General features: G+C 37.3%; 1 protein-coding gene across 1 annotated transcript; it reads left to right on the top strand.

The window, feature by feature from the left end:
• Positions 1 to 972: 972 nt before the first annotated feature.
• LOC117121501 (atrial natriuretic peptide receptor 1-like) lies at positions 973 to 7,647 on the top strand. Its single transcript, XM_033266707.1, has 6 exons — positions 973 to 1,144; positions 1,472 to 1,640; positions 2,128 to 2,277; positions 6,246 to 6,420; positions 6,549 to 6,689; positions 7,515 to 7,647. Exons 1-6 carry the CDS (start codon positions 1,043 to 1,045, stop codon positions 7,645 to 7,647), a joined length of 870 nt encoding a protein of 289 aa, XP_033122598.1. The 5' UTR covers positions 973 to 1,042.
• Positions 7,648 to 11,717: the final 4,070 nt, after the last annotated feature.

Below are 11,717 nucleotides of genomic sequence, written 5' to 3'. Positions count from 1 at the left end.
ATTCTTGTGATTAAGATCTTTCAGCTTGTATGATCATTAAAATCACAATTGGGTCATTCCGTGTCAAATCAACCAGATTTCAAAAAAGTTCCAGTATGACCCGCTCAGATTTTGATGAAACTCCATAAAAATGATCCACTATGTGAAAAACCAACAATTGAAAAAATTAGTGTTATAGGTTTTGTAGTTTCCGAGATATTGACTCCTCAAAAAATGGGCGTGGCCCTTCAAGATGCGCAAACACAATTTCCTCTAACTTTGGAAGCTTATAACTCTGGATTGGTAATAGCTATGAAGGTCTAACTTATATTCCACCATATTACACAAATATGGCATCAGATTAACTGTTATCCCTTCTTTTTTGAAGTTATCTGCACTCAAGATAGCCACTTTGTTTAACAACGCAATTTTTTTGTGATTTTCAATGTCACCCTGTGTCCATATGAGTGAGTGTATACACTGTCTCTTATACACATCTAGATGTGTATAAGAGACAGGAGTATGCCTAGTCGTGCGCTTGTACTCGTCGCACGAAACTAGTACATTCAATGCCACAACACCCTACCAGGTACCCATTTATATTCCTGGGTAGAGACACAAACGTAGATATAGTTAAAGTGCATTGCCTTAAGGACACAAGCGACTTGCACAGCGAGAGTTTCGAACCCCTGACCTCAAGAACACAAGCGACTTCAAACCCCTCCCCTCAAGGCTGGGAGTCCAAGTCATAACCAATGCGCCAACCGCTTCTACGTACGTATTGTTTGTTTTTAATGGTCAACGAATGAAATCTCTCTGTCCACACTATTAAATTTTAGTTGACAAATAAATGTGACGTGTTCATAATGGGTGTAGTATTATTTCATTATGCGCATATATGGGTACGTCACACAGGTTTGTCACATAAAATTTGAGAGTGTTCATATTTTTATTCGAAATCGATGATGTGTTCTGTCCTTCCTTTAAGATGATGGATCTACAGCATACAAACATAAATCGATTCGTAGGCGCTTGCACCGTGGCCCCTAACATCTGCTACATCATGGTCTACTGTAACAAAGGCAGCCTCGCAGATGTACTGGAAAACACTGACATTTCTATCGATGAGAATTTTAAATTATCATTTGCTTCAGATATAGTACAGGTAAAGGTATTTTACTTAATGTTAAATAGTATACAGCGGGATATTAAGTAAACGTCTCTTTCATTATCTTTCATACTTTCTTGTCTTCCTACTTCATGTCTCTAGATATGTGATTCAATGATCATAAGTCGAAAAACTATGCTTGCATCTTCGTCCCAAAACTGTTATTATTTAAAAATAAACATATCTGTGTCAAATTATCATTTATTATCATTATTGATATTGTTCATTATTATTATTCTATTATCATTCAATCTCATTTCTAATTCCTTTTCATTTTTCTAATTTAATGGATATTCGGTGTTTCTTTTTAAATATAAATACTAGGGATTGCACTTTCTGTCAAATAGTCCGATGAAACAACATGGCAACCTTAAGTCTTCAAATTGTGTTGTGGACAGCCATTGGACCTGTAAATTAACCGATTTTGGTTTGGTTGAATTTAAAAAGAATGAAGAAATGGAAGACGATATAGATGAAAACACAGTGTGCCGAAGTATGTTGATAGTTACGTAGGCCTAAACGCAATTTTTTCCTACCTCTTTAAAGTGTCCTTAACAGGCTATTGATAAATGCCAGATAATATTTAAAATACCATTATCAACTAGGGTAATCCAGCCAGTGATGCAGATTAATGTTCAACCTAAATGCTCTATCACGTCAGTTTACGAAGTTTGGGGTTTGGTTGGAGAACCGATTGTTTATAACTCTATGATAAGGCTAGGGGAGTAGAGAGCTGATCTTGGGATCTACGCCTTCGAGAAATTGAGAGCTAATCATTTTATATATTGGATCCTTAACAGCCTTTATCATGAGATAAGTCGAGATCTTTTCTAATTTATTTTAGACCATCGATGATCTATAACCGAGTATCTATGAGAGATTCTAACAGATAATTCTTAAACCCCTAGACCTATAAATAATAATTGCCTTTTAATCACACTTTGAACATTTGTAATTTTAATATGTGCATCTCCAATTAGAATTACTTTGGACAGCTCCTGAAATATTGCGTCAGAAAACTGCGACACCGTCAACAGAGGGCGACGTGTATGCCTTCGGCATCATTCTTCAAGAGATCATCCTCCGGACCGGACCTTTCAGCAGCCTACTGGAAATCGTTGAACCAAGGGGTGAGCTCTCATCATATTGTAATCAATATTATTCAAACAGAAGCAGATCTTGCTGAGTACTTTCATAATTTTCTTCATTGCTACCGCGACGAGAAGGGGGGGGGGGGGGTGGTTCGGTGCGATCGCGCACCCCTTGAACTGTTTTAAGAAAACTAATTGTTGATATGAATTACCGGTAAGATTTTTAAGCTATGAGATTACAACTTCCGGGCACCTGGAGGCTCATATTCTCAAAATGTTCACACATCAGCCCCAACAATGGTGGGCTAAGGTGGTGTGGACTACCACGCGCCCCCTACCGCCGAATCCTGCATCCGCCCAGTGCGTGTCTCACAAACACGTGTTGTCCCACAACATCACGTGTTTGCGTATATGTTGTTACATTGTCGTTTTGTGGGCCCTTAGCAACAATATCCAAGGGGCGGGGGATTCCCAGAAATTAGGTCCATATTGCCACAGACAATCAACAGACGGCATCGCACCATTAAGCGATCACACAGAGCGGAGATAGATTTGTGCTTACCTTTCTTTAAACAACCCTTTCTTCTTTGACATTTTTTTCTTCACACCTTCCTTCTTAAATACATTTAAATAATCTCATACCTACTATTATTTTATGCCCACTCATATTCTTCGTTGGCTTATCTTTTCAAAATCCCTTAATTTACTTCTGCCATACCTCTTGATTGATTACTTTAATTTTCTTCTCAGTTTAATTAAATGTTCATTCACACGCACGCCTTCAAAAGCTTTCAGCATATTTTAGAATTAGATCGATTTTACTCTTGTGATGGTTGCTTTTGCTTTTAACTGCAATTTGTATGTTTCCGAGGTACAACAACCTTTTTGACTATCATCATTTCCCTTCGCAGGCAGAATACTGATACTTATAATTGTCAATAATACTGACAGCCTCATGATATTTAGAGCAGTGATGAAAAATGTTCATACTCGTTTGTAAATACATTTTTTGAAAAGAAAATGGAGCACAGGGTGGCATATAAGAATGGAGGGAGGTCAACACAAGTGGATTACATCTTATATAGAAAGTGTAACTTAAAGGAGATTAGAGACTGCAAAGTGATCCCAGTGGAGAGTGTTGTCAAACAACACCGAATAGTGGTTTGTAACATGACACTAATAGCTAAAGTACATAAGGAAATGCGGGCTCAACCTAGGATCAAATGGTGGAGGTTGAAAGAAAATGAATGTGCCACAAATTTCATGGGCAAAGTAAAAGAGGCACTCGACGGAATTGATGATGTAGAAAATTGGAAAACTGTCACAAACCTGGTAAGGAGTGCAGCTAGCATAGTGCTAGGTGTATCCTCTGGACAGAGGAAGAAAGACAAGGAAACCTGGTGGTGGAATGTTGATGTACAGGACAGCATAAAAGGGAAGACGCTGGCGAAAAAGAACTGGGATTGCCTAATGGATGAGGAAAGGAAAAGGATATATAAGGAAGCAAGACGTGAGACAAAAAGAGCGGTGGCAAAACATAGGAAAATGCATACGAGGAGTTGTATGAACGGTTAAATACAAAGGAAGGGGAGAAGGACTTGTACCGACTTGGAAAACAAAGGGACCGTGCTGGAAAGGATGTGCAACAAGTACGGACTATTAAGAATGTAAATGGAAATGTGTTGACAGACCAGTTGAGTGTACTGAAAAGATGGAAGGAATACTTTGAAAGGTTGATGAATGAGGAAAACGAAAGGGAGCAACGGGTGGAAGAGGTAGATGAAGTAGACCAAGGTATACCACAAATTAGCGAGTATGAAGTGAGAGAAGCTTTGAAGAAGATGACTTAGAAAAAGCTTATGATAGGGTACCAAGAGAGGAGCTGTGGTATTGCATTAAAAAGTCAGGAGTAGCAGAGAAATACGTGACGCTTGTTCAGGACATGTATCAAGGTAGCACCACAGTAGTGAGATGTGCCATAGGAACAACGTAGGGTTTTTCAGTTGAGGTGGGTTTACACCAAGGCTCGGCACTGAGCCCTCTCTTGTTTTTAGTTGTGATGGATAGATTAACAGATGAGTTAAGACAGGAGGCCCCATGGCCTATGTTGTTTGCAGATGATATAGTTATATGTGCAGAGAGACGTGTACGGGTTGAAGAGAGTTTGGAAAATTGGAGATATGCCTTGGAAAAAGGGGGAATGAAGGTCAGTAGGAGAAAGACTGAGTATATGTGCGTAAATGAAGGAGATCAGAGAGAAATGGTGACCCTGCAAGGAAACTAGATTAAAAAAGTGGAGGAGTTTAAGTACTTGGGATCAACTGTTCAGAACAATGGCGGGTGTTACAAGGAGGTCAAGAAGCGAGTGCAGGCAGGCTGGAATGGGTGGAGAAGAGTAACTGGTGTACTGTGATCTGTGACAGAAGGGTGTCGGCGAAAATGAAGGGGAAAATCTACAAAACAGTGGTAAGACCAGCTATGGCGTATGGTTTGGAGACAGTGGCCCTAACCAAAAGACAGGAGGAGGAGATGGAGGTTGCAAAATTGAAGATGCTACGCTTCTCCCTTGGTGTAACAAGAAAGGATAAGATCAGAAATGATTTCATTAGAGGATCTGCTCATGTAAGGCGATTTGGGGACAAGTTGAGAGTGGCGAGGCTGAAATGGTATGACCATGTATGCAGAAGAGACGTGGAGTACATTGGAAGTAGGATGTTGGAAATGGAGCTACCATGTAGGAGAAAAAGAGGAAGACCTAAGAGGAGGTATATGGACGTGATAAGGGAGGACATGAAGGAACTAGGTGTGAATGAGGAGGATGTGATGAACAGGACGAAGTGGAGACGACTTGTTTGCTGTGACGACCCCTGAAGGGAGAAGACGAAAGAAGAAGACTCGTTTGTAAAAATTAAAAAATCCGAAAGGATTAAACTTTAAGTAATTAGATTGAAAGATTGACTAATTTACATTTAATGAAAAACAAGCTAGAATCAATTAGGGAAAAGTTAATGTAGTTAATGTAAAGTAGACAATTTAATTTTGAATAATAAATATAATATGAAGGCCTATATAAATAAGACTTTTCGTTTGAATCACAACGGCGTGTGCATTCTTATTTGGAGTATTTTTACACGGAAATTTGTATTTCTTTCTCTTTAATGACTCGATTCATGTTCTGCTTCTTATGGCCTGACAACCAATTGGAAAAAATTACCGTATTCTCCGGGAATAATCGCCCGGGTAAATTTTTTGGTCACTTTGTGAGGGGCGCTTATTCAAACGAGGCGCTCCTGTTAAAGGGGGTTCTTACTAGAACTTGGAAAATTCAAGTGGCGCTTTTGAACTTTGATCTTTTTTCCTGATTGATTGATTAATAGATCTTCTTTGTATGGACGGCCGTTAGGGCCAATATACTCTACTGCCTCTATTATACTTCCCCCATCGAAGCTTTTGAGAGTACGACTCCCTGTTTAATGAAATAAAGAAAATATTATTCATAGTACCCCTATGAACGAAACCCAGATTATGTAACAATATATAATCGAATAAAATTATTATGGAGGATTATAAACAACATAAATGACAACTGTCAGAATATTTGCTCTTTACGAGTTTGTTTTATTCACAAAGACAACCGGTAAAGTACCTACCGGTATATTTTAAACTGTATATAAATAAATAAAACATTCAAGATTTTTGCATGCGAGAGTGTTGAGACCGACCGACAATGCTGAGATGCGAATAGTTGATGCATCGGACAGAAAATTAAGTCGTACTGTACAGTATGGTTGATTTATTTTTTAGGAATTGCTTATTCAAACGGGGCCGTTCACAATCAAACGGGGTACTTAAGAAAATGTTTACGTTAGGAGGGGTGCTTATTGAAATGGGGCGCTTATTCGCTTGAGTACGGTATGATGCTTACAGTTTTAACGAATATTAACCTGGAGAAATGCTTCTAACTATATAAAACGAAAACTATATATGCCTCTTTTCGTGTTGAATAGATTTAATCCAATCAGTGAGGTTCGGCGTTGTTCCGAAGGTTCGTCCATCCGTCCCCATGAGTTCATGCAAGGAACAAATGCTCAAACTGATGAAATCTTGTTGGGACGAAGATCCACTAAAAAGACCAACAATTCCAAAAATCAAATCAGAACTTAAACAGATTTCAGGTGGGAGGTAGGTTATTTTTCCTCGATGATAGTTTTCTGCTTTTTGAAGTATTCGTGTTTGAAGTAAATTCTGTGTTTTGTCGTAATTGTTTACTTTGATTCCTTTTATTGTACACTGCATATTTATTGTTTCAGAATAAGTAATATTATAGACAATATGATTAGTATGATGGAGAAATATGCAAACAACTTGGAAGAGTTAGTTCACAATCGGACGTTACTGCTCGAAGAGGAGAAGCATAAAACAGAGCAACTTCTTGGCCAAATGCTACCGAGGTACTTTTTCATAAAATATTATATAATAACCCTCTTTTTCTGAAATTCACCACCCAGACATTGCACATTTTCAACTCAAATTAATTTTAAAATTTATTGCAATGTGTAAATTAAATACACTTGGTATAAAGCTAATTGTACGAACGAATTGTAGGCCTAGTATCCTATAAACAAATAAAGTATTTATAAATTTACTCAATGGATTAATAATAAATTAACTTCTATACTTTTGTGGCCGTGGTTAGTTTTAGTACTTAATTATTATTTTTTATTAAAAAAAACCCCGGTAGAACCAGGGAACGGTAAAGGTTGCATAAAACTGGTCTTTAATTGGAGATGGACTTTAATTGCAGGGTCTTTAGTTGGAGTTTACGTGAATTACAGGGAGCCGTATTGGCAAAGATTAAAATATCAAATATTTCGGTTTTCTTTCCCAAGACAATCAGAAAATTGATAATTAAGGATATATAAAAATAAACTGCGCATGCCTTTATCCAAGGTCAATAGACATGCTGTGTGTACTGTATGTTTGTTTGTTCAGTCGATTGACCTTAATACGGGCATGTGCAGTTCAAACTTCGAACTGGCTTATTGGCAAGGAAGGTATTTCCTCTTTTTTGTTTCCAATTTTACAAATTTAAATCATATACAAAGCAAGCAAATTCAGTATTGAATTGTATTGTTTGGCTCAACTCAGATATCGTCAAATATATTCATCCACAGTGTAGAGTACTTTGTCGGTGTATTTCATCTATGCCTATTATATTTTATTAAATGAAGTATGCCTAGTAGTTATGCGCATTTTTTCCTTTATCGATATTGTAGATCTGTTGCCGAACAGTTGAAGAAGGGCCAGCAGGTGGAAGCGGAGTATTTTGACGAGGTTTCTATTTACTTCAGTGATATTGTCGGCTTCACAAAATTAGCGTCAGAGAGTACACCTTTAGAGGTGAGATAGATGTAGCAATTTAATTTAATGAATATACCTAGCAACATATCGCCATGTCACTGGCATTCTTGTAATTGTATATATATATATATATATATAACGATATTTAGTAAATAGGTAAAGACCCAACGGGTATATCTTCAATAAATCGTGATAGGCCTATTTTTTATTCCAAAGCATTGCGGATTCACTTGAGCAGTGAAACACATCGTGTATTGTGCAAACTTGGCAGATTTCATCTTAAAAAACGCGGAGAGATAACAGTAAAAGTAGGTGCATTATTCTTTATAACATAATATTGATATTCATAAAATTCTGTGATAATTGATAGATCTGCTACCTCTAATTAATGCTTCACGTATGTTCCGATATGTCGGCCCTACTCATAAAATACAGTAACAGTAAAAGATGCTTCTATAATTTTAATAAAAAAAAAAAAAAAAAACTCTTTTGTTGCTGCTGTACAAAGTCCTCAGCAAAGTGAATTTTCTCCTGCTGCCCGCTCCCAAAACTGACAGAATTTTGGCATTACGCATTCTGGCTAAAAAAAACCGTAAAGAATACCGCCAAGCTCTTTTTGCCGCTTATGTCGATCTGAATGCAAGTTTTGACGCAATCTACAAATAACTTTTGAGTCTCCTCGCATTCGCGGTATTCCACACAAAACTGTGGTACCAGTCAGCGATAAACCTCAAGAACAACACGTAATAATGATACTGTTCTATATCCGCTCCATTACTTCCTTTTACGAAAAATGATTGTCTTCTTTTTTTCTTATTGTGTTTTTTAGGGAAAGGATCCAATAACCACATACTGGTTGACAGGAAAGGACGGGTTTGAGTTTGATTTACCAGATGTATCCACTGCTGTAATGGCGGAAGAAAATATTCTTAAATAACACATATCAAGCTTAGAATGTTTTGTGCAAACCAATAGGCCTAAGTATCGCTGAATGGACCACCTTTGTTGAACTCGAACCAAAGGCTGTGCCTTGTGATATGTCTCTTCATCGTCGCGGAACAGTCATAAGCTGGTTTCCATACAATCGCTACGCGTTATCGCCGACAACTATCGGTAATGCTGATTGGTCGGTAAAATCGGGGAGGCTTCTTGATTACGTCGGGGACTGCTACGCAGTACAACGATTGCACTGAAAACACTGTAGCGACAGTGTAGCAATTTTAAGAAAACCAGCCTTTAAGCCATCTTGAGAATTATTAAATATTTTTAATATACGACGCGACTGTCGACAACGCGTGCAGAGTTTAACTCAGCTCACACAGACCCGACGCGACAACAAATCGCGTCGGGCTGCTCACAGATAGCGCTTTGGAATAGTCAGTCAGGCGTAGATCTCGGGGGGGGGGATATACCCCCCCAATATTTGACAAGGGGGGGATAGTCCATTGTATCATCCCCCCCAATATTTTAACTATGTATGGGATAAAATGGAGCTTTACACACTTCAAAAGACTGTCACAGAAATAATTTGCACTGTCTTATGCGCTTACAAAAATGAAAATTAGCATAATGTATAAATGTTGATAATAAAATTATTTTATCTGGTACCAATCTAAGCTCTTCTTTCCTTAGATGTTAGATGTGCTTGCAAAGAGAGCCACATTTCACACTGAAGTGTGTGTACGACATCAGTAATGTTATGTCAATTCCAAGGTTATATCGGTTGATGGGGAATTTATTGATTAGGCCTATAATAGTAAATTGCATCAATTTATTTTTCAAAAACAAGGTTTCCAGCTTCAGAGGGGGTCACTTCCCCTGTCCGCATAAGGGCACACATTGGCGCTAACACCAGGCGCGTAACAGGGGTCTTGGGTCAGAGTGGGTATTTATTTATTTTATTTTTTAAATTTTTTATTTCAACCATCTTTAAAGAGGTAACCCTTCTAGTTTAGCCCGGTAGGTTAACTGATATTCAGGGGCCCTCTTTAATAAAATTAAAGAACAGTACAAACAACATCATTACAACATAATAATAATAAATATAAACATTTTCATCATGGTTTTATTTATTACAAACATATTCTTTCGCCATCTATACACATTGAGGCCCTCCTTTTAGGTGAAAATGATCTATCTTAAATTTGTCTTTCCTGAGTTTGGGACTTTTTCTTGAGTTTGGGACTTGTGTTTAAATACCGGTAACTTGAAAGGATAAAACTAAAAAAGCCCTAAAAAATGCGCGTCAAGCGCGCGAAATATTTTTGTGTTTTTAATTCTAATTTCGTCGGAATTGATAAAAAAAAAAAAACTCCCTAAAATGTGCAATTTATAGAGGAAATTGGCCTACCGTAACAAGAAATGCGCGCAATGAATTTGAGAATTTTAGGAACTTTCAGAGGATGCATTTGTCTTATCTTATTTATAATATAGGCCACACACGTGTGTTTGAACTAAATATAAGCATTTTCATCATGGTTTTATTTATTACAAACATATTCTTTCACCATCTATACACATTGAGGCCCTTCTTTTAGGTTAATGATCTATCTTAAATTTGTCTTTCTTGAGTTTGGGACTATTATGTGTTTAAATAACTCAAAAAGGAAAAAACTAAAAAGCCCTAAATAATGCCCGCCAAGCGCGCAAAATATTTTTGTGTTTTTAATTCTAATTTCGTCGGAATTGATGAAAACTCCCTAAAAATATGTGCAATTTATAGGGGAAATTGGCCTACCGTAACAAGAAATGCGCGCAAAGAATTGAATTGGAGAAGGGGTTGCAGGGTGTTGTAAGTCTGGTCATTATGATATCTTCCTTTTTATTCTTGTCTTTATTTTTCTCTTCTCTTTTCTTTCCTTTTCTTTTCCTCTTCTTTCTCTTTCCCTCCCTCTCCCCTCTTTCTTTTCTCTTATTACCCAGCCCGGTACGACGGCTTGGGCAGCCCGGTAAAAACCGTCAGGGGAGGGGCAGTTTCCCCTGCTCCCCACCCCGCGCCAGTTACGACACTGGCTAACACGCCAATCATCCCCCCCCCCCAACCAATGAAAAATACTTTCCTACGCCACTGAGTAGTGTCACAGGACCGTCGTAAGAAACAGTGAGTGCCTGGCTTAAGTAATCGTTCAGGTATAGACTAGGCCTATATAGGAGGCGTAATTCTTGCCAACATGCCAGCAGAGTTTTATTGTAAAAGCATATTTTTAATAACTTAATGAGAAAACCTACATAATGAAAATGAGTATTCCTTTAGTTAATAGGCATACTTTATAAATACATTGTGTATTCTAAAAGTTGTGCATTTGCTCCCAAATCAATAAATTTGATGAGTATGGAAACGAAACTTTTACTCTACGTTATGATAAGGATGTATCTGTAGATAAGCGATTCCACAACCTATACAGTATGTTTAATTCTACATGTCTGTCATCATATCCAAACGCCGGGTAAGTGATGTCTTCCGATCGATGGGTTGCAGTCAATTCTTTGCGTACTCTGATTTAACATAATAATAATCTTGTAGTAACCAAGTATCATATATTATTCATCCCGAATAAAATATTGGACGGCTTGAAATTAAACACAAACCATGTTGTATGTGTAAAAATGTATGCAGCGCCCTCTAGAACTATTAAAGACTTGTCTTCTTTGTTGTTAATTGATTTTACGTTCATCGATTACTGAAGAGAATTATGGGCATGTGTTTTCTTCTTGATGAACCAAAGTAGCTGAGCGTTGGAAAATTAATAAACGTTACAATAGATATATCCATTTACTGCTCACTCATACGGGTCATTTGCAATACTTGTATCGTCAAATACCTTGTTATTATGATGATGCCTTAATTACGTAACAATGACCGTCTTATTTATTTATTTATATTATTATATTTTTCAAGAAATTGTATGCACTGTACTTCCTCAAGCTGTATTTACAAATTGACAGGTGTAAATAGCTAAAATTTCTTAATAAGTATTTTCCGAACTAAATACTGTGTATAGTTTTTCGTTGTCGATTTGAAACAAAAAAAAATAAATAAACGAAAATCCAAATGTCATAATAAATATATTTAGAGAGACACCTAAATGATAATATATATCTCCGCGTGTAACATATAT

The sequence above is a fragment of the Anneissia japonica genome, unplaced genomic scaffold (assembly GCF_011630105.1).
Source record: "Anneissia japonica isolate Jap-2015-1 unplaced genomic scaffold, ASM1163010v1 scaffold287963_len587249_cov193, whole genome shotgun sequence".
In the NCBI taxonomy this organism is placed as follows: Eukaryota; Metazoa; Echinodermata; class Crinoidea; order Comatulida; family Comatulidae; genus Anneissia; species Anneissia japonica.
The sequence above is the reverse complement of the archived record's forward strand: the minus strand, read 5'-3'. Positions and strand labels throughout refer to the sequence as shown.